This window comes from Mytilus edulis, chromosome 8, assembly GCF_963676685.1.
Source record: "Mytilus edulis chromosome 8, xbMytEdul2.2, whole genome shotgun sequence".
Classification (NCBI taxonomy): domain Eukaryota; kingdom Metazoa; phylum Mollusca; class Bivalvia; order Mytilida; family Mytilidae; genus Mytilus; species Mytilus edulis.
Genome location: NC_092351.1, coordinates 5,222,667 through 5,246,475, shown reverse-complemented (window position 1 = coordinate 5,246,475; position 23,809 = coordinate 5,222,667). Strand labels below are relative to the sequence as shown.

General features: G+C 31.7%; 2 protein-coding genes across 5 annotated transcripts in view; one reads left to right on the top strand and one right to left on the bottom strand.

The window, feature by feature from the left end:
* The window catches only part of LOC139484674 (transcriptional regulator ATRX-like), a 39,046-nt gene extending 26,580 nt beyond the window's left edge, over window positions 1-12,466 (bottom strand). For 2 of the 4 annotated variants that reach the window (XM_071268531.1, XM_071268532.1), the window contains exons 1-7: window positions 12,337-12,466; window positions 11,072-11,091; window positions 8,359-8,492; window positions 6,864-6,947; window positions 5,304-5,416; window positions 3,274-3,454; window positions 570-2,504 (exon numbers count right to left, since the gene is read on the bottom strand). In XM_071268531.1, the coding sequence (XP_071124632.1) occupies window positions 570-2,504; window positions 3,274-3,454; window positions 5,304-5,416; window positions 6,864-6,947; window positions 8,359-8,492; window positions 11,072-11,091 (2,467 nt within the window). In that variant the 5' untranslated portion in view covers window positions 12,337-12,466. The remainder of the gene's footprint in view (window positions 1-569; window positions 2,505-3,273; window positions 3,455-5,303; window positions 5,417-6,863; window positions 6,948-8,358; window positions 8,493-11,071; window positions 11,092-12,336) is intronic. The other 2 variants (XM_071268533.1, XM_071268534.1) reach the window with 1 other exon arrangement.
* A 4,346-nt stretch (window positions 12,467-16,812) lies between these two features.
* LOC139486869 (sequestosome-1-like) lies at window positions 16,813-22,077 on the top strand. Its single transcript, XM_071271933.1, has 3 exons — window positions 16,813-17,157; window positions 20,650-20,745; window positions 21,764-22,077. Exons 1-3 carry the CDS (start codon window positions 16,989-16,991, stop codon window positions 21,796-21,798), a joined length of 300 nt encoding a protein of 99 aa, XP_071128034.1. The 5' UTR covers window positions 16,813-16,988; the 3' UTR covers window positions 21,799-22,077.
* The last annotated feature ends 1,732 nt before the right edge of the window (window positions 22,078-23,809 follow it).

Below are 23,809 nucleotides of genomic sequence, written 5' to 3'. Positions count from 1 at the left end.
ATCTTTAGTTATTTCTTATTTTTGGTTATAAGATGGCTAACAGGTAAACTAGTACATCATTCAAAATTTGTTTTCCATGTTTAACCTGGTTTGCAGCAAATATGACTTACTTTGTCAAAATAATATCTAAGCTGATAAAAATAAAGTTTGAGAGCAAAAATTATACCGATTCATTTACATACAAAAGAACAACTTCAGGACAATCATGACAATTGAGAAAAACATACACATATATATTATGTATTATACTTCATTGAAATTTACACACACACAAAACATGTTTTGTTTTTTTATACCAAAAGTAAAGTTTCAGTCAATGTACTATTGCATTAATGAGGTTTTCCGACTGTATCACACTTCTAAGAATTCTCCGTATGTTAACTGAACACGGTTCTAAGTACCGGTATGTAATAATCACTTTCATGTTGTGCGACAAAATGCGATCAACCAATGCTTGCATTGATTGCTTGAATGCCTTTAGTAACAAATACAAAAATGTCCCACTGTCTCCATTTTTTTTTACCCATACTTTATACATATCTAAGATGTATGTACATGTATATTATTACCTTTCATGTCAGATCTTCTTGTTCTCCTTTCTGATTTAACATTAAAATCTGAATCTTTCGAATTATCTGAATCTTCGTCATCACTTTCACTTCCACTGCTGGAGGAATCATCACTACTTTCATTATCATCTTTCTTTTTTTCATTCTTTTCAGAGCTTTCTTTTCTTGCCCTTGATTTTTCATTTTCCTTTTTTTGCTTGCCCTCTTTTTTGTCTTTCAATTTTTCATCTTCCTTATTTTGTTTGCCCTCTTTTTTATTTGAAGATTTTTCATCTTCCTTTTTTTGCTTGCCCTCTTTCTTCTCTTTTGATTTTTCCTGTTCCTTTTTCTGCTTGCCCTCTTTCTTGTCCTTTGATTTTTCATCTTCCTTCTCATTTTTTTGCTTGCCCTCTTTCTTATCTTTTGACTTTTCCTCCTCATTTTCCTCTTTTTTCTCCTCTATAGCGCCTGAAAGTTCTTGTAATTCCTGCAGCAATTCTAGATGTGCTGCATCATTTTCAGCTTCCGTTGAAGACTCATAGTCTGATTCTTTGTCATTTTTCTTTTCAGGTTTTTTAGAGACATCAGACCTGGACTCGTCTGATTTAGATTTTTTAGAGACATCAGTCTTGGACTCGTCTGATTTAGATTTTTTAGAGACATCCGACTTGGACTCGTCTGATTTAGATTTTTTAGAGACATCCGACTTGGACTCGTCTGATTTAGAGTTTTTAATGTCCTCTGATTCATTTGATTCTTCAGAGGTTTTGTCTTCTGATATTTCAACATTCTTATCTCCATTTACTAAAGAGTCTTCTTTTTTCTCTTTCTTGTCCTTATCACTCGATTTGTCTTCTTTTACTACAGAGTCCTCTTTTCTTTCTTTCTTGTCTTTATCATTTGATTTGTCTTCATGTTTATTTATATCTTTACTTTCAATACTGATTATATCACAACTTGCTGTATCTTTTTCAGAGTTATTGCCCTTGTCACTATCAGTTACGTCCTCCACTTCCATTCTGCTATCGTCTGAATCTAACACAATCAAATCTTTTTCTGATGTACTCATTAACGAGCTGTTACCTCCAGTTAATTTAACTCCAGCAGATTGTGATGGCTGAGAAGGGACTGTAGGGGCAAGCATTGTTTTAGACGCATTGGCCTGTACTATGTCAGTTCCTACAATACTTGATAACTGTCCAAGAAATAAATCTACTCCACTTTTCATACAAGTGATAGCAGTCATTCTACCCTCAAAGGCAATATTAGATAAAGAACTGCTAGAACCCTGTACATTGATTCTGACAGATTTTAACAAGCTGAGTAATTCATTAGTTGACTGCATCAGCTGATCAGTGATAAATGGAACATTTTTAGCTGTTACGTTTGTCCAGTTCAATGGATTTCTAGCCTGTTGACTTGGAGGTACAGAACTCATCATGGGTACATTGTGAGGTTTAGGCTGGACGTATACCAGCTGTTTAGCAGAACCCTTGGTAGGCTCTACAAAGATGATGTTTTGTTTAGATGTGTTATTGTACATTGGTGCCAGGCTCTGTTTTGGATAAGTCGCCTGCCTTACAAAGTTAGTATTTGAAGCATTTATATTGATAGCCGGGTATTTAATCATACCTGGTGCTAATAGAGAATTGGTGGATGGAATTTTAACCGTGGCTGATACTGAAGTAGACTTTGGAGTTGATGTTTTTGGTCCCATACCTGGTAATTTGATTACCAGTGATTTATTTGTTGTAGTCTTACTTTTATCCTCTTCTTTTGTTTTATCTTTACTGTCTGATTTACTCGTTGATTTTTGTTTTTCAGCATCTTTTTTCTTCTTTAACGATTCATTGAGCTTTTCATATTCTTTGCTGATCATATCCAGCACTGAATTACATTGTTCTACCATGGCAGCCAGTGGAGCAGGATCACACACATAACACTTGAATTTATCAGCTACAAAATAAGTGTAGAACTAAACTGTTAACACAGAGATAAGCTTGCCTTTTTTTGTAATTTTAATAATGCAAATGTTGAAATTAATATAGCAATACTTTTTTGTGGTGTTTTGAATATCTGGAATAGCTAATGTTTTGAATGACTGTGATAGTTTGTATTTTATTCTATTAAACTTTCAGCCCTATGTTTTATTCAATATACCTGACATTAATAAGCAAATAAAAAGTATTAGGATTTTCACAACTTTTATTTCGATCTGTGATAAGGTAGAGTTAATAACCTTCATATATTGTCAAGGATATTCCTGGAAATGTCAATGCTCCAAAATCTATTACAAACAACAGAACAAAAAGTCAGATGGTGTCCAACCCTACCATACATACTATGGAAAAGCCCTTATACATTTACATTAATATTAAGTTCTGAATTTACAGTTTCATTTCTATTTACTTTTTAGAAGATTTCCAACTTAGAGCCACTCCATTAAAATACTAATTGTTCCCTAGGGATGCCACTTATAGTTATAGAGGCAATTACAAAACCAAATAAATCAGAGAAAAAGCTATCCCTCGTTCAGATTTTAAAGTGCCTTCCCTGTATTTAAAAGATATTTTTATGGATCAGTATAAAGAAAGGCGATATTGTATGTTTGCCAATGAAAATGTTTGAACCATAGTCCAAATGACTTATTCTAGGATCACCATAGTTTGTAGTTAAGATCATATAAATCCCAAGCATTTTTATATAGATTTCATACAATACTTACCCTCCTTGACTTTTGAAAATTCAGCACGTCCAAGATTTCGTTTGATACAAGCTTGACAGAATGCATTATGACAATAATCACAGCCAAACAAATTGCCACCTTCACTACACCAGCGACAATATTCATCAAGTCCATCTTCATCTTGTTTTATTACACCACTTGTATGGAACTTGTAACATCTCTGTAATAACAACATATATATATTTATGTATATATTCATTTAACTCTCTAAACCATGTAAAGATTCAAATTTCACTGTTTCAGGTATTGGTTATTAACTATTTTAATTCAAGTCAATAAATATTCAGGCTTTACATTAACAAACAGATTTGTTTAATCAATTCTAACACGTGTTCTCTGTTTTTTAATGTACATTGGGTTCAGTTAAGAATAAATATTGACATAAGCCATTGTCAGATTGAATTTTGAACAATGTGCTTTCTGGTTCATGTTTTAATCATGTATAAATATCAATAAAGGGCTGCGCTTTAGCGCATGATACGCCCGTTGCTCTTTTAACTTGTCTTTTATGCTTTAAATGAATTTATATGATCAACTAGAAATATATATACAAATCAAAACATTAATATATTCACCAAAGTTTCATAAAATCCCCCTTTTTTAAGTATAAAAATTCATTACTTAAGAAAATGTAAAATCTAAAATTTATAAAAATGGAAAGGGAGCTTATGTCAATAGATATAAACAATTTATCAAAGTTGCATAAAATTTTGTGAAAGTGTTAGTTATTGTCTCAAAATTGGAAAATCCCCCATTTTTCAAGCATAAAAATTCATAACACGGAAATGTAAAATCTGAAATTTATAAAACTGAAAGAGAGCTTACATCAATAGATATAAACAATTAACCAAAGTTTCATGAACATTGGTGAAAGCCTTTTTGAGTTATTGTCCGAAGTGTTGAAAATCCCCCTTTTTTTTATGAATAAAGCCCCATAAATCCCAAACTTAAAATCTGAAATTTACAAAAATTGAAAGGGAGCTTACATCAATAGATATAAACAATTCAACAAAGTTTCATGGACATTGGTGAAAGACTTTTTGAGTTATTGTCCGAAGTGTTGAAAATCCCCCTTTTTTTTATGAATAAAGCCCCATAAATCCAAAACTTAAAATCTGAAATTTAAAAAAAACGAAAGGGAGCTTATGTCAATAGATATAAACAATTCACTTAAGTTTCATGGACATTGGTGAAAGCCTTTTTGAGTTATTGTCCGAAGTGTTGAAAATCCCCCCTTTTTTATGAATAAAGCCCAGTAAATCCAAAACTTAAAATCTGAAATTAAAAAAAAACGAAAGGAAGCTTACGTCAATAGATATAAACAATTCACTTAAGTTTCATGGAAATTGGTGAAAGTGTTTTTGAGTTATTGTCCGAAGTGTGGACGACGGACGGACAGACGGACAACGGTATACCATAATACGTCCCGTCTAAAAGACGACGGGCGTATAAAAACTTTGAAAGGGGATTAAATTTGACAACATTCCATGATAATGAACCAACAGTATATAAAATGGTATATCTGGATACTGGAACCAGGATTTAGTTAATTTTAATAGTAACCATAACAATGAAATCATTAAAGATCCTACCATTGTGCTATTGACTTTAAAGAACTATCTAATAGATATAGGAAGATGTGGTGTGAGTGCCAATGAGACAACTCTCCATCCAAATAACAATTAATAAAAGTAATGTTCGTTTTGAAGGTTAAAATATTTTATTTAACTCTTATGCATTTGTGAGTTTTTAACACAAGACAAGTCTATTACAATACTGTTAAGATCACTGAGGTCAGAGATCATTACTCCCAGAGTTCTGACATTTTCTCTGCTGTCTTATTTACATTAGTAGATGTCTCTCTGACACATTCCCCATTTCCATTCTCAATTTTATAAGAACATGACTTATTTTGCATGTTTTTAAAACACACTGCAGGTCTCTTAACTGTCTGAGAAAACAAAACACACGTAACATTGTGTGTTCTTAACGGAACACGACTCACTTACCTTACAGATAAGCACACTGAGTTCTGGATGACGTCTTGCATCTCCTTTTTTACTGGTGTTGATCTGATCTCCACAAGCAGAACAATTTACTGTGGCTAAATACCCAGTAGCTTCTGTAACAGGAATATTGAACATGTTAAAGGCACAAGAAAATTTGTGGATAAATTTGTTGTGGAAGTTTTAACCATGAATTCTTCTAAAGTACACATACATAGTCCAGAATATGACATTAGTTTTTGAAATGATTTTATTGGCCAAAGAGAATTTACAAGCCTTGCAAAAGTCAGCCATTTGTCTAACACCAATTTTATTCATAACCCAATTTAAGTGAATAAGATGACACTTGTGAAATCAATCAAATCTGAATGTAGTTATATTATGATTATTGATATTATAATAATTTACATCTGTCAAAAGATAAAGTAGTAGTTGTAATTACTGGTGTTAAAAGAAGTTTCATTTTTTCATCAAATTCCATTTCTATATTTCATTTATAGTCAATTTCCAATCATATAGGTCTTATCTTAAATTATATTGAACTATGGTTGAATTATGAGTTGCCTAAATTTTGATATAATTTGTGTAAAATCTGTATGCTTTTTATATTTGGTTTTCTTTCAATTTGTAAATCCGACAGTAATGTTTATTGTGTTGCGATCATGTGATCAATACTGTGGATTGTTATTAGTTGGATACCAATATTTCACGGAGTTCTTGGGTACAGGTGAACCAAGAATTAACATGTTCAACAAATTACACATTTTCTATATGCTTTGCATTGAAAGATTGTAGAAACATTAAATAAAAAATTTGTAAGAGTTCCGCGGAACCCAGTGTCTCGCCTTCTTTTGCTGTAAATCACAGGATCAACAAAAATGAGGAAAAAAATCAATAAAAATATTCCTCTTGATACTATCTTATTATTGTAAGAAGCTTCTGTCCAAGTTTGGTAAAAATTTAGGATAGTTAATGAATCTAATAAATGTTTTGAAAACTTTAACTGCAGACTGTATGTAATGTTAACTGGAAGAAAATCTAAGTTCATTTAAAAGTAAAATACAGAAAAAAATAGAGTTATCTTTTTACAAAATTTACTTCTGGATACTATCTTATGATCATAAATAAGCTTCTGTCCAAGTTTGGTACAAACCCAGGATAGTTTAAGAAAGTTATTAAAATTTAAAAAACTTTAACCACAGAGTGAATGTAATGTTTCCCCGCAGAAAAACTAAGTCCATTTAAAAGTAAAATATGGAAAAAATGGATTTATTTTTTTACAAAATTTACTTCTGGATACTATCTTATGATTATAAACAAGCTTCTGTCCAAGTTTGGTAGAAATCCAGTATAGTTTAAGAAAGTTATTAAAATTTGAAAAACTTTAGTCACAGAGTGAATATTTGTGGACGCCGTCGGAATGTAGTCTCGCTTTTTAGACTAAAGTCGAAGGCTCGACAAAAATCAACAAAAATACAAGTTTTCCATAACCCATGAAAAATTGATAACTACAAAACAATATTTGAATACACAGACCTTTTTTTACATAAGAGATTAACCAACCTAAGACTTTTTTCTTGCTTGATGGGAATTCTGGACCTTTAAAGGCACTCTCTTCAACTGGTTCTGGTTCTACTACAACTGTACCTGTGTAGGAAAACAGATTAAATTAAACATTTACAAGACATGGTCAGACTAAGTATTAAACATCAAAATATCATTAGCTCCTTACACTATACAGTTCAATAAAGAAGAAGTTGTACCAAAAAAATAATCATGCAAAAAAACTATGTTGTAAAATTTTTGATGTCAAAATTACACGAAAAACATGTCGATAATTGGCATGCTGTTTTACATTCTGATAAATCTATATCGGGTAAAGGTGGCAATAAGCTCTGAACTTACAGACAGTTTAAAGAAAATTTTGAACCGGAGGAATACTGCAAAATAGCTTTACCCTTCAGTCACAGAAGTGCTTTCGCCAAATTTAGATGTGGTGTTGCTTCCCTAAGAATTGAAACAGGAAGATATGAATATATTGTTTTAGATAACAGAGTGTGCCATATATGTGACGTTTTTATTGAAGGTGAAGCGCATGTTTTATTAAGATGTCCTCTTTATGACGATTTTAGAAACCATTAATATTCTGTTAATGAAAGAAACTTTTAATGATTATTTTAATACTTTAGATGATAACCAAAAGTTACTGTTTTTATTCTCAGATGTAAATATGATACGTGTGTGTGCCAAAACCTGTCATTTGATTTTAAAAAGGCGTAGAAATTTTATATATTGTATTTTATTTCATATTGTGTTGTGTATTATATCTATGCATTTTAATAGTCTCTTATAATTCTGTATAGAATGGCTCTCATTTTATTTAGTCATTAGTGTTATTTTACAATGTATAAAGATTGATTGTACTTGTTGAGAGATGAGACTTTAATAAAACATTGAATTGAATTGCAACATATTGTACAATATTTGTAGATTCTGCTAGCCTGTCTAGTCTGTTGAAATATTTCTCCACTGGAAGCTTGCATAGCTTTTTTAAAATACAAGTATTTCAAAATTTAAGGGTGTCGAGTGGCAGTGTATCCCAAACTCTGTTTGACCGACAAAAATTCATTAGGTCAGACAGAAATATTTTGACTTTTTTGGTGAAAATATAGAAGAAAAAGTCAAATTTCTTTTTCGGTCAAACAAACCTTTAAACAGTTCGGCACAGACTGTAGTGGTGAAATATCTTGGGTTTCTTCAAATTTTTTTTTGCATAGTCAATGATAGTTACAAAAATAGTTTGACTTTGATTTCCATACCATCTTTTATTAAAACAATTTAGAGATTTAAAACAATTTTTTACAAAAATATTTGTCTCACCTTTCTGTCACTGAAAACAGCACATCTAAGACCTGAGACCAGACAAACATTTTAACTGTTCCTTAAGAGTGTGATAGAAGAGTTGGTTTGAATAGAAAATATTTTGTTCAAATCTTTAGCACTGTTATAACTGAGTTTTACTTTTGTTTTTTAATTAATTTTCCTAACATGAATTTACCTTCTGGAAGGTCCTCTGGAATGTCATCATCTTTATTTTGACTGTCTCCATTGGTCATACGACTGTCCTCATCATTTGTACTGTTAATATCATCTTCTTCGTCTGACAACACTTTTCTTGTTACCAGTGGTTTTCTATAATCATTGTAATAGTCAACTTTGAAGCATGGTATTAATTAATATTTCATAATTAGTCCCATGCAAACCAATTATTTTACATGATAAAATTTCAGAAATGTTTTGAACAGAATACACTTTTTGTAAAATTGAGAATGGAAATGGGGAATGTGTCAACAACCCGACCATAGAGCAGACAACAGCAGAAGGCCACCAATGGGTCTTCAATGTAGCGAGAAACTTCCCCACCCGGAGGCGTCCTTCAGCTGCCCCCTTAACAAATATGTATACTAGTTAAGTGATAATGGACGTCATACTAAACTCCAAATTATCCACAAGAAATTAAAATTAAAAATGATACAAGACTAACAAAGACCAGCTGCTCCTGACTTGGGACAAGTGCAAAAATGTTGCATATATTTACTAAAGCTTTTATGACTGGAACCTACAACATGTACAATGCATGAGAGGAGATTATCACCTGATAGGTTAACTTTAAATACTGAAATTTTTTTTTGGAAATGTTATGGAAATGTCAATGTTTTAAGAAATGTTTCTCATGTTTACAATGCAACTGGCTTGTATGGAAATATTTTTTGCAAACATTATTTAGTTTGTCAATACAATATTTAGAATATCATGTAACTCACTTCAAACGATGCACTGTCAGATAATGAAACCAGGGCTTCCCTTGAAATTGAAGTAGTAGGCTACATTACAATTATAAGTGGCTGTAACATGCCTTCTGCAAAGCCGGACACCCACCAAGCTTATGGTGCTTTACGGCAGGGGGGTGGTCTGGGGGCCACTTAAGGCCCCCAGAAGCTCTGGCATAAATAGAGAAAAATCCTGCATTCTCGCAATCTCCTGGCACCTAATTTCATCTTTCAAATCACCATTTTTTATGTATGAAATTAAAGAAGAAAACAAAATCTCAAAGAAATTTCAATTTTTTTTTATGGAATTGTTTTGTTTTTTATTTTCTTTATCATTATTCTTATGTTTAAAATTCATTTGCTTTTAAAGGAGTTTTATTTATATAATAATCTGATTTGTTAAAATTCTTGATCGATTTATTTTGCATAACTAATTACCAATGTTATTTCAAATGATCGGGCGGAGCTTACGTTTCAATTTGCATAAGGACAGTCTATTTGAAAATGTGTATGATTAGAAAGATTGCCGTTATAATTCTTACTGATTTATAATCACCTATCAGTGTCACCACAATGGATATATAAAAGAACTGATTGTATTATACAGGACGATTAACTGGTCATTTCATTTATGAGTCTATCCCAAAACTCCTGTCTATAGACAAACTGGTCTTAAATAAGGCTAAACGAACCGATTATACCCCACCCAGTCAAGTGAAATAAATCAAGTAATATGTGCATTTGTAAACAAATGACCCCCTTTTTCTCCAAAGACTTTTACGCGCATTTAAATCATACAGTTATTTCTCAACCATTGACAGAAAATTGATATATCCTCTGATTTTCTCTTTTTTTTGTAAACTATTAACATGATTAAATAAGTCGGATACATAAATTATTTGGAAATGTTATTTATTTGTGGTTGAGTCGACAATATTCTACTTTCGTTTTTGACCTTGATTCTCTGAACACCACGTGGGCTTTGAAAAATGTACTTTAAAATATACTGTTTTCCAGATTCTGAACAACATGATCTACTACACTTTCTTTTGTTTGACTGATATTATTCCATAACATAAAATTGTCATCCTATCTGATTGTCAGGAGTTAATGACCATCGGAACGTCTCTATTATTATCATTCAATGAATATCGGAACGTCTCTCTTGTTATCTTTGAAAAGAAGCGATGCATTCTGACTTTAAATAGACAACCAATCAGTGACCTGAATTCATGTGAACTATATTTAGCCCAAGTTAAACACTGACTTTTCATCTTTGTTTATCTTGACCGCGACTTTGCAACAATACGTCTCTCAGCAGTTTGTAAACATTTGAAAAAGATTTTTTTTTCTTTTTGAATTTATATTTTTGTCAGTGAAGTAGCCGGCACTTGAAGCCACCGTAAACAGCGGAAATCCACGTCTTCTGGCTACTTTAGAAAGCCCTGATGAAACCCATAACAACAGAGATCTACATGCATGTAAGAGTTACTGTCAGTTCATGTAACAAATATCAAACATGTCAAAAGGAACGACTTATGACCCTGAATGAAATTCATTGCCCTTGATTTGCTTCCAGTAGTTAAAAAGGCTAAAGCCAATGAGATCCAATGAAATGCCTTCCTGGCCTAATATTTATTTTAAGTACCAGATCATCTGTTTTACATGTACATGTTCATAGATCAAATAGAAATCAGTAATTTCACACCTTTTATGTATTCATTCACAGATCTCTGTAATGATCAGAAACTTCATTATGACATTAAGTTTATTAATTTGTGTAAATTTTGGTAAATATTTGAGGCCTATATTTTTTAGTTGACCTAAATATCTCCCCAAAACACTTTTTATATTACTATACAAATGCTATAGGATGCTGTAATTTGATTTTTAGCATTTTATATATTGTATGTTCAAGTTTTATTTAAAACATATACATACCTTCTTCTTGAAGAGGACATCTGAAAATAAAGAACAGATAAGTAAGGCCAACTTAAATTAATTGATAATTTTGTTTCCTTTTTAAACTTTCTGTTTTAAAATTTGTTTTTCGTATTCAGTTTTCCAAGCAATTTAACCAAAATGTCTGCATAGTCTGTTGTTCCATGATGACACCATCATCACCGAAAATAGAGGTTGATTGTGAGAAGGGCATGCAATATTCGTGTTATATGAGTAATACGCTCTGTCCAAGAGCGTAAATAGCGGTATATCTATAATATTAATAAAATTTCCTCTAATATTATAACAAGATAGTTTGTAAAGCAGTGCTTGTAGATGTATTGTCCACAAATAGTAAAAAAAAAAAACGTAAGGACCAAAGAGCTATGGTTCCACAGCTACAATGCACAGACCATCATTGCAGGCCTTAAAAGCAAAAATCATCAAAAATATACTGATATAATTATAATATATATCTATATATAAAAAAGGTTTGACAGGGAAAATAACCAGCTGCAATGATGTTGACCACTACAGCTCGTTTAGTAGAGTTAAATATTGAGTTTTAATAAATTGGAAAGCCCAAAAAGAAAATATCTCTGAATTGAATACACCTTATCGCTATTCCCGGCTGACCCGTCCGCTTGAACTTTTGACGTCAACAACAATCACTTTTCCATTGTGGCGTCAGACATTTTGTTTTATGACGTCAAAATTTTACGGGAACCTGTGTGATTTCCAGCAATGGCGGACAAATAGCGATAAGGTGTATTTGAAATGTTATCATTCCCTCCCCCTTTTTGTCGTTGGTTCTCATAGGCTCAGTTTCAAGTCAAGTGCCTGTTTAGCGCACATTTATACAATGTGTAATGTTAATATTCCTTATCAAATGTGCAAGTTTATATTATGCTTAATATTTTAGTACAGTTTATAAAGGCAGATTTTTCAATGCAGAACCAGAATTTTTGACTGGGTGGAACGATTTTGATTTCATCTTTTGTTTTTAATTAGTCCCAAAGAAGTTTCAGAAAGAATGTGGAAATAACCATTTTTTTAATATCTATATAGTTTTAACAGTTTATTTATCATTGCAATGACTATTATAGATATTAAACAAAGAGCGACCACCGATTATAACAGGAAATTATATTATCGACAAAATTTGCGCATGCACCGGTTGGCATACGATAAGAAATAATATACATTCGGAAAACCCGCGGAGTACAAAATATCTACTTAGGTTAATATATTTCAGCAAAACTTACCCTTCCAAAATATACGGTTATGTTAAAAAAATATTAGATTATAAATGTTATTCCATAACGATTTATTATTCTTTTCTGTACAAATGGCGGCAAACGGAAAGGACGTAGAAGTCACATGACAACCTCGTTTTGGCCACCTAATTAGCATAATTTATGCATGACGTCACATTACTCATTTGCATATAATTTGCATAATTTCAAGGTCAAGGCCCAATTTTCAAGGTCAATAAAAAATCGGTTCCTTGGACGTTTTTCAGACCTTTCAACGTCAAAGTAAAAAAAATTCAAAAGTGACGTTTCTTCATTTTGTGACGCAATTCCTCACTTTTTAACGGAACAAGAATCGTACATTCCTTCAGTTTAATGAATACTCTCACTTTTACACCAATAAAGCAATTTGATTTGACGTTTTGTTTAATTTTGTGAACGACGTTATACAAACATTGAATCGAGTAGACGTCACGTAAAAAGTTCCTATTAATATCAACGAAAGTCCGTCATAAAATGTATCTCATATTCTTATGCCAAGTATTTATTTTTTCACGGCGAAAATAACCGTTCTGTTGATGGTTCTTCGCTGACGTTTTGATATAATCTCAGCGTACAGTACTGATACATTGTGACATGAGATAACAATATTTTTTTTAAATTAGTCGCTCGAGTTATCTTCCCTAGAACAAGAAATTTAGAACTCTGTGTCTCTTTTTGTGAAATGATTGGATTTAACTTAATCTGAGTAGTAGTCTCAGACTTAATTAATCATTTTATGTCACGTGCTTGCCCAAGTTGATATAGACACGTTTAACTTTCCCTGCACCACTGTAAAGAAACTTCCTCACATCACTAGTATTAATCATCAGTCGCCAGAAAAAATAATTGCCAAACTCAATGCACCTTTATATAGACATAGTTTTACCAAATTTAATAAAATTTTCCTATTTCGATTCGTAGCCATGCTTCAGTTATTCGATAAATTGTCAAACTATGATTTTCATAATCTCTAAGTAAATTGTCCAAAACAAACTAGCTTGTTCAATTATGATCCGCAGACCAATAATGGACAGGCCTACATAAACACATTTCCCAGTTTATATATACCTCTACTTTAATTTTTCAAGATTATTTCTATCTGAAACATTAAAACTAAGTCAGTCAATGAGGGAACAAATATTATAAAGATAATTTTTAGTAATTTTTTAAGCGGATGAAATTCATGTTTAACTTAACAATTTCTAAGGTTGCCAAGGAATATCATAAACGCTAAATCATATATATGTACGTCATTTTCAGTATCTCCCGATTTCATTCCAAGATTATTTTTTACAAGAGTTTTTTTTTGTTCCCTCAAATTTTTTTTTAACGTATTTGATGTATATGTTGTGTACAAGATGTAAGTTTGTACACATTATAATTTGTGCAAGATTTTTGTACATTTTATAAGGTTTTTGACACCTACCTTCTTGCAACAGGTGATACAAATGTATCTTCTAAAATGTATCAGTTTAATGTCTTAAACTCAAATTTATATACTTCAACTTAACTTTTTTTAGTGCTATACTCATTGTCCAAAAACTGGAAATGATGATACCTAAATGGTTTGAATTCTTATTTTATTTTTCTCCTTATACCAAAATCATATCCATAATAAGTCTTTTTGTGTTCTTTTAATATGTTTTGTATCAATGCTCAGCATGAGATTGTATCATTTAGTTGTAGACATATGACAGAAATACAAGAAACAAAAGATTATGTACTTGCATCATCCATATGTGTTAAGCGGTTCATAAAACCATGGAAGTATTATATTGACAATATAATACTTCCATCATAAAACACTGATAACTTGTACAAAAATCTGTACAAACTATAATTTGTACAACATTACAACTTGTACACAACATATATATGTCTTGTCACGTTAGCGAAATTCCTATATATAATATATATTTAGTGTGTCAAAGTTTTCACACACAAATCAGTTGGATAAAGACAAAAGTCATATATTTATAAAACAATAGAAATATTTTGTGTTGGTGTCTTTCCTTTTTAGTGTGAAACAATAAAACAAGAAATATATACTTATAGGGAAGAAAACATTATGATTTATATGTAAACAGGACGGAACTCGGAACCATCTCTGGGAAATACATTTTTAATTTACAAACAAAAAACTTTCCATTAAAATGTATAAATAAATCATTTTAACAAGAAACCGTAAAAGATTGTAAAGATTATAGATGGAAATTTACGGGTGTGAGTGTTGTATACGAAAACTTAGAAACAATCAACTCTAAAAATATAGACAACAAATCAGTGTTTCAACAGAACATAACACATATACGCATCACATGTACCTCCTACATGAAAGGAGCTGTATGAATAAAACAGATGGAGCTTCATCATATTAATGTCAATCAGAATATAAGACGGACTGACGTAAGACTCGATTACCTATGATATCTTAACATTTATCTTCCTAATTTTCAATAGAAACGAACTATTTTGCAGGGTTTTTAAGTAAATTGTTTGATTCTTATTTTCTTCAAACTTATTATTTAATTCGCCATCATCTATTCTACCTGAGAGATATTATACCATTAAACGTTGTCGTTTTATTTTAAATTATTAACATGCTTGACAACTACGGTTATATAAAGGATGAAACACCTTTTATGGACGATTTTGGCCTAAAAATTGTATCTTCCTGTCAAAAGGGATGAAAACACTCTCTATACGTCCCCTGGAATCCGCCAATGGATTCAATAGTTTATGTTTTATAGTTCTTTATTCACTCCTTTGGCGCCAATTACTGTTTTTCAGGGGTATCATTTGCGCCAAATTTTGTTTTTCAAATGTATCAATTGCGCCAATATTCGAAACTCATTTGCGCCAATTTACCTGTACACATGCATATCTATCATAAATATTAATGATTGATATATATTTATTCTTATTTTTGGCTTGAAAAGTATCATATGTTCGGAGATATTTCTCTATGAAGATGAACAACTGGAGAGAAATGACTTAAAATGCATTAGACAGTCAATGTACAGACTGAGAGAGAATAAAACTTATTGCTTTGCTGAATATTTAATAAAGATACCAATAGAGAAGAAAATAGAAGCATTTGATGATTATTTTTTAGCCACATATGTTGATAACGTAGTGCTTTGTTCCCACCATGCGTATGGGCTTTATTATTACTAGGAATTATTATGAACTGTTTTATGTATTTCAACCTTCAATGTTTGTGTTTTTGGACAATAAAGTGAAGTTACAAGCTACTACATTCATTAAATTGGGAAGTAACCATGCAGCAGCAGTAAGAAGAAAATATGTTTCAGAACAGGAAACATTTGCCGTGAAAACTGTCGGTTCCAAGTCCGAATAAACGAGTAGGGAAGTTATTTTTCTTTTAATTGGCGCAATCGCATGTTTTATTTTTGGCGCAAATGATACTATGTAATTTTAAAACATGTGGCGCAAACGTAAGCATAGGAGAGAAAAAGTTGTGGACCAAAAGGACGCATTTTTGGCGCAAACGGATCTCTCCCTTTATTCATATGGTCACTGAGCAACAAATGGCAAGGCCGTGTCAACTCAGTATTATATAAAATTCAAGAGTTGTCTCTCTTTTAGCGATTTCTCCTGTTATAAATCTATTTTCGTTCCAACCTGAGCTTTTCGTAAATCAATTTGTAAAAGGAGATGTGGGGGGTAAATCTATAATTCAACAACCTAACGACACAAATAACAAAAATTCTTTCTGAATTTTTAATGCATAAGAATTCTACACGAAGGAAATAGAAAGCAATGTTAAAATTTAGAGAAAAAAAAAACTTGGGAAAAGACAGATTTAAATTGTTGTCTAACACGAAACATAGATATTTTTTAAGTATAGGAATTATAGATGCTCGATTCAGCTTCCCATGTATACAACTCCTGTAGCTTAAGTTAATCTTAATGTGAATTTGCGTTTTTTTTTTTTTAAATTTTTGCGACTTCTATATATACTGTCAGGTGATAGAAGATTGACTGATGGAATACTACGATTTGAAGGACAAATAGTTAGACCAAGCGATGTAAAGTTGTTCGCAGTGTGACACTTATGATATTTGGGTAGCAACTGGAGTGAATCAGGTACTAGCATTTAGTAACCGGAAGTACTTATAGATTGATACCATGTGTCATTTGTCTCTTTGTCACTAGTAGTTGTTTTAGTGATAAGTAGAAAATAAATAACAAATAACATTAGAAATGATAATATCCCACACACCCTCACTTATTTCTAACATTATTTCATATTGTAATTATTTTCTTTTGAAAAATTAAAATTCTTATTAAATCATTAATGTATTGTACTGAACTTAGCATTCTTATGGGATTATGATAAATCTGTGTCGTTCAAATTTAAAGTGTTCATAAATACTAAGCTTTTATTTGTTTCGTATCTGTGTGTTAAATAAAAAGAAATCATTGTTTCAAAAGAACAACGAATGGCAGCCAAACAAGTGCGACCTTCTCGTTCCCTTGTTAATTTGGCATAAATTTGATACCATCCATCTTCGAGTTATAAAAAGAGAAAAGTTGACGAATTTGAATATAAGAGCTCTTTGATAGCAAGGTGAACACAACAATAATTTCCCGCGAAGATGTCATTGACAGTAAAAGCTTTTTTGGTAAAGAAAGGAGAGGAAAAGAGAGAAATAAGGAGATTTTCTGTGCCTGCTGACGTTTCAACCAGTTTCAGTCATCTTCAGGAGAAAATTTTAGAAACTTATCCTAGTTTGAAACAAGGAAACTTTAATCTGTTTTGGACAGGTAGGTCAAGAATTCTTTAAAATGTTAAATGAACTTTTAACTTTTGAATAACATTCGACAATATTGATAGGCCATACCATGTTTTTCTTATTATTCAATCTGAATTATCACTGCTATTAATACAATCTTATCTTTAATTTAATAATCTTTGAGTTCAGAGAAAGGGCGAATGACCATGAATACTATTGAGTGATGACAAGGCTAATACTGTTTTTTCCAGATGCTAATTTTTTATCAAGGAAGTTTCTATGTTTAGTGTTAACTTAGTTATTGAGTTTTCGTCTTTCAAGACAGTGTTTAAGTTCTGAAAGCAACAGTCTAAGTATATTTCGAAGACCAGTTTTATTTTCTGTTCGATTTGAAATTCTACCTGACCTGTTTTGTTAAAGGAGCATTAGCTGTCAAGATCATGTTCCCCGATTTGATTAAATTCTCATATTTGATTTATATCATGCTAAAACACGGCCGACACTCGGCTAACCGAGAGATTGGTCGGTTAATCTATATTTAGTATACGGCTATATGGGCGATTGGTCTGTTAATCGGGTTGGTTATACGTCTGTTAAGAGTAAAACGCTTAATTTAATGTTAAACTCTATTAAATATACAGATTTTTGGCATGTTATAAGAACCAAATAAAAAAAAAAGTGTATGACAAAATGATAGCTATCATAGAACATTTTGCACTTGTAAAAACATTTCTTAGTCTGCGCAGTTTTCAGTAAAACTAAAAGGCGTCGCACAAGTATGTAGTATTTATGCTTATACGCATAGCAATTTGTTAATACAAGGCGAAAAAAACAAATTTAGATATCATTTAAAGGACCAAAAATGGTACTGTGGTTCTAAAAAATAAATTGACATTAGTAAATATTTCATAATTGTAAAATAACGTGAATAATACCACGTTTTATTGAAAAGTATGGGAATAAAGTCTGTTAATGGGTTGGACAATTGAAATTGTGTCAGTTAAGAGTTATTTAGCCACTACAATAATTTTGCTACCTTTATATTTTCCCCTTAAAAAATTGAAGAATGAGATGTTCCTGAGTAAACAAACATGACAATACGGTGCCACAGTATCCTAGAAAGAGCATTTTTATTTTGACTTTCTTTGCATTTTATTGAAGGGTGTGTCACTTCAATATAGCGTGATATGTATTGGCCTCTGGAATATGCATGAATTTTTTATTGACGATTTCAATCAGCCTTAATTTTTGTGTCTGTTCGAAGTAGCACGTTCTCAATTCCGACTGAAAGTGTCTTTCTAATACAACACAGGGTACATATAACGTGTTCTCGTTGACATATGAACATGATTTTTGTCACTGGGCGTTAAACCCTAATTCGTCAGCATCATCCAATTGGTTCTTTTCTTCTATTACTTAATCATATGTTGTTTACAAATCACTCTAAAAAAGTAAACGGAAAGAAGCGAATGCAGCTACATTTGGTTATTTTAAGTTTCAATTAATTTTATTCAGTTTAGTTCCTTTTTACATAAGTGCAGAGGAGAACTACTTGTCTGCATGTAAACTTCTAGAATTTGTTTTTTTAACAATGTATCACTCTCTACTGTCCTTATATATTATTCTATATTCTGCGTTTCCATCCAGATTCTCGTGTAAACCATGAGGGTACGGATTGGGGGTTTTGTTTATTTCTGTATTCTTTAAATGGTTATGTCATTTTTTCAAGTCTACATTTTATTTATCTTACTCATTATTCTTTCTTTATTTTTCATATTTTGTCATCCCAATATATTTTACTTACTGATGTTTAGTTACATTACGACGTTTATTTCTGATTTCTATACTGGTTACCAATGTAGATGACAAATGTGTGTCATTCATGACAATTAAACAGAATCAACATGATATATGATAACATTCTTGGAAGAAATTAATATTACTTTAATATTACACTTTTTGAAACCATTTTTATCAATTTTTAATTTCATGTGTTGTTTCTGTATATGTTATGTTTCATTGCTCATGTGTTGTTTTCGTATATTTTAGCCGCTCGTCTTGAGCCTACTCATTTGATCCGATAACACCCCATATAGCAATAAAATTATACTTTTATTGCCATTCATAACTCTTAACAGACCAATTAACAGACCGGGTTTTATACATCCGACCCATTAACAGACCAGGTTTTAAATCAAGATTGGTTTATGTCACCAAAATACAGATTTTCGTGTAGATTTTTCACACAATGATATCAATATGGTTAACAAACATAATGCCTTTCTTTTTTCGATGTTCAAAATATTGAATGCAAGTAAATTTAACCAATGTGTCATTTTGTGTACATTTTATGTGTGTAAAATGTGTATAAATTTATTGATGAGTAATCCGCCTTTTCATTTTATAGATCGTACATTGAAGCTAGAAAAATAATAATTACACCACTGAATTCAGTACATTGAATTGTTTTGTTAGGCATGAATACTTTTTATGATGAAAATATATTTAGAAATTTATACAATGAAACATGCTGAACTTTCAATGATTTTCTCGATAACACCTGATTAACAGACTTTAGCCAACCCGATTAACAGACCAACCGCCGATATAGCCGCATACTCAATATAGATTAACCGACCAATCTCTCGGTTAGCCGAGTGTCGGCCGTGTAAAACGTATATCAAAATAACAAAACGTATAAAATAAACAATACATAAAAGATGGACTTGATAATATATATTTGCATTTAGTGTGCATTTTAATCTAGGTGTCATCTTATAAACCATCGAATGACCTTAGAAACGGGTGGTCATTTGTAAACAGATATAAACTTAAATATAAATATGAAAAGATAGCGAGTACGTGCTATTGGATTATTTTAAGGTCTGTTTGATTTCATGTTATGGGTTAACAAGATATATTAATCATTGTTTTACCTTTATGAGAATGATTATTTTGCGGATCTTATCAGTCAACAAAATGGTTCACCCTCGTTTCACTTTCAATGTTGACATAATATCCTGTCAGAGATGAAAACGTAGAATATGCATACCCATCTCCAGCTATGGGATTAATTGAAGTTCACAAAAATACGGATTCACTTGCGGTCGAATTTATTCACTTGCAAGTCACTATAACATAAGCAATGTAATTGAGCACATTTTGACAAATTTTAAACCTGACAAATCAAGAACCACGAAATGAAGAATTTTTAACATTGACAGAACAATATTTATTCTAAAATTTAAAACATTAAACATATTTTTTTCCCTTATATAAAAAATAGGAGATGTGGTATAATTCCCAATGAGACAGCTATCCACCAAAGGTCAGATGAAGTTGATGTAAGCAGTTGTATGCAACCGTTCGTATACCTGCAAAGAAAAACTGAACAATAACGAAAAAGTTACTGAAATTAACACGAATCTGTTGAACTGTTTTTACTTTTATACTTAGAAAAAGGAGAAACATCCGTTGTAGATTTCAGATTCCTTGGATTCTAATTCTGACTTATTTATTATAGATCCCGATGGAGACCAGATTGCCTTTTCTACAGACAAGGAACTAACAGAAGCTCTGGGTTTCGTAGAAAATGGAGTTTTTAAGATAAAAATCAAAGGTAATTATCATATTTACATTGGAACTACATTACATGCATTAAAAACCCCTTTATTTGACTTTTGGTTCTTCATGGGAGTCAAGGTCGTCAACCCCTTTTTTTCCGTTTTTATTTTTACATATAAGACAATTTGATACAATACATTAAAACAATTATTTTACATAAAAAAATTATGACATAGTGCACCATATGCTCAATCTTTGAGTGTAAAAAAAATAAATAAAAAAAAGTAAATACTAATAGCACGGAGTTTCTCGGTGTGTGTTGAAGACCCGTTGTTGACCTTCGGCTGTTGTCTGCTCTTTGGTCGGGTTGTTGTCTCTTTGACACATTCCACATTTCCATTCTCAATTTTATGTATCTAGAAAATGAATAAATTAAGTACTTGTGTATATTAAAGAGAGCCACCAGTAGTCGTAAAAAAATATGTCATATATTAATCTTACTGTAACGTATAATGGTGGTTTTATGGCAAATAAGTTAAAGTTATATACAGACGGTTCAATTTTTAACATTTCACAACTATACAATAATAACTATTACACATTATTCATTAAACTATAAAGCTGTACTTACAAGGATTTATTAAAATGAGTTCAAAGTATATTTTTTAAATTAACAAATATATTGATAGACTTTGATATATATTGATAACATGATACACTCAACTAAATTCTTTTACTGTTATATTTAATTTGAATCAATTTTCCAGTAACCAAAAGCAATCATGTTATTGTCAAATGAAATATGTAGTTGCCATAATTGTCAAATGGAATATGTATAGTTGCCATGATTGTCAAAAGAAATATGTAGTTGCCATGATTGTCAAAAGAAATATGTATAGTTGCCATGATTGTCAAATGAATTATGTAGTTGCCATGATTTTCAAATGAAATACGTAGTTGCCATGATTGTCAAATGAAATATGTAGTTGCTATAAGTTTTTGTTTGTGTACCAGTATAACAGTATAAAGGAAGTTAAGGATATAATTGTTATACTTTTATTTTTTTTTCACAGAAACTAAAAGAGAGGACTGCGAGCAGGAGAAATAGTTACTCCGCAAATTAATTCGATTGACTCCAAGAAGAAATTTCAAAATGGAGGAAAAGCGGAAGAAAAGAAATTGCAAAAAGGCCCCTGAAGAAATCCCCTCTCCCCCAACAAAAAATATATGGATGCTCATGGCTATCTTATCTAAGAAAATAAGAACAACTGAAATAAAGAATGAATGTGCTTGTGAAAAGGTCAACTGATTTTCAACTCATTGTCACCTCACATGCAGTCATACGAATCAATGCGCAAATGATCCTTCTTCCAAACAAGACATAGACACAGACAAAGAAATTTCACTTAAAGTCGGTGATATATATATATATATATATATATGTAAAGATGACAAGTAAAAATAATGTAATTCAAGCTTTATCGAGATAAAATATTTAAGTCAAATGTTTTTCATTGTATTTATTGAATGTGTCTTGCTCTAAAGACCTTATGAGAATTGCAATCATCTGCATATTTAACTCGTATGATTCATTTTAATTTGGGGGTTAACTTTGCATGAAATAGTAGATGTCATGAAAAATGAGTTTTTTTTAAACAGCATGATAGGGTGTTGTACACACTCATGGGTTTAGGATACTTGAAGGGGTTAAATTTCTGCACACCATTTATTTTGTAGCTGTAAAATTACAAAACGATATGTTGTATTTTTTCTTTGGAAAGTGATTGCAGCTATTGTTTAGCTTTTGTAGTTGGTTGCTATCCGCCACCTTCCTTTAATTATAAATAATTTGTTTTGTTAAACGTTTTGATATGTCGAAAAAGGGTGGTGGTGGTTTTTATATATAGATAACTTTATAGAATAGGGTTTTATCTTTCTTTGAATGCCGTACAATGACATAACATTGAAAATGGAAGTGGGGAATGTGTCAAAGAGACAACAACCCGACCAAAGAGCAGACAACAGCCGAAGGCCACCAAATTGGCAATAGGTCTTCAATGCAGCGAGAAACTCCCGCACCCGGAGGCGTGCTTCAGCTGACCCCTGAACAAAAATATATACTAGTCCATGTTATATGAACTCTGGTGGATTGATGTCTGTATTTGGAATAAAACCACACCTCCTTATTCTATATTGTATAAGTCCAGTCGAGACTATGTACTTATATTTTATCTTTTTTGCACACTGTGACGTTTTTAATCGACTATACATGTGTTCGCTAAATCTGTTGGATTTGTAATGATGTATACTATAGTATGATATAACTATTTCTTGTTTTAGTTTTGTTTGCATGACTTTGAACAACTTCCAGTTAGATGAGTGTAGAGTACCCACACATATATGTTTAACCCCGCCACATTATTTTACGTCTGTCATAATTCATGAATGTTTGTTTCTCGTTTGAACTGTTTTTCATTTTGTCATATATATCAGGGGTTCTTATAGAGGATTATGCGATGTTACTTTTTTCATTGTCATTGTTGGAGGCCGTATCGTGACCTATAGCTGCTAACACCCATGTCTGTTGGACTCTGGTTGATATTTGGCTAATTTAGAATCAACCCACAACTTCTTATGCTTTTACCTGAAATTGCCTTTTGATTTAGCTTTCAGTAAATGCATGCAAGTATGTTTTTGTCATTTGTCTTTTTTAGTAGTTTTTTTTTGTGCTTCGTGCCAATCTTACGAGTCATTTCCTACGGTTTTATACACTTTGTTCTTACGCTGAAGTGAAGTGTGGCGTGGGAAATTATAGAAAACACATGTCAGAGTTGGTGAAGGTTTAAAGTGGCGATCGTGAGAAATTATAGAAAACACATGTCAGAGTTGGCGAAGGTTTAGAGTGGCGATCGTGAGAAATTATAGAAAACACATGTCAGAGTTGGCGAAGGTTTAAATTCGCGATCGTGAGAAATTATAGAAAACACATGTCAGAGTTGGCGAAGGTTTAAAGTGGCGATCGTGGGAAATTATAGAAAACACACGTCAGAGTTGGTGAAGGTTTAAAGTGGCGATCGTGAGAAATTATAGAAAACACATGCCAGAGTTGGTGAAGGTTT

What these genes read in the sequence shown, in the direction of transcription:
- LOC139486869 (XM_071271933.1), top strand. Translation starts at nt 16,989, where the DNA reads ATGTCATTGACAGTAAAAGCTTTTTTGGTAAAGAAAGGAGAGGAAAAG. An exon ending in CTTTAATCTGTTTTGGACAG is followed by an intron (nt 17,158 to 20,649) that starts GTAGGTCAAGAA and finishes TATTTATTATAG; the next exon opens with ATCCCGATGGAGACCAGATT. An exon ending in TTTTAAGATAAAAATCAAAG is followed by an intron (nt 20,746 to 21,763) that starts GTAATTATCATA and finishes TTTTTTTCACAG; the next exon opens with AAACTAAAAGAGAGGACTGC.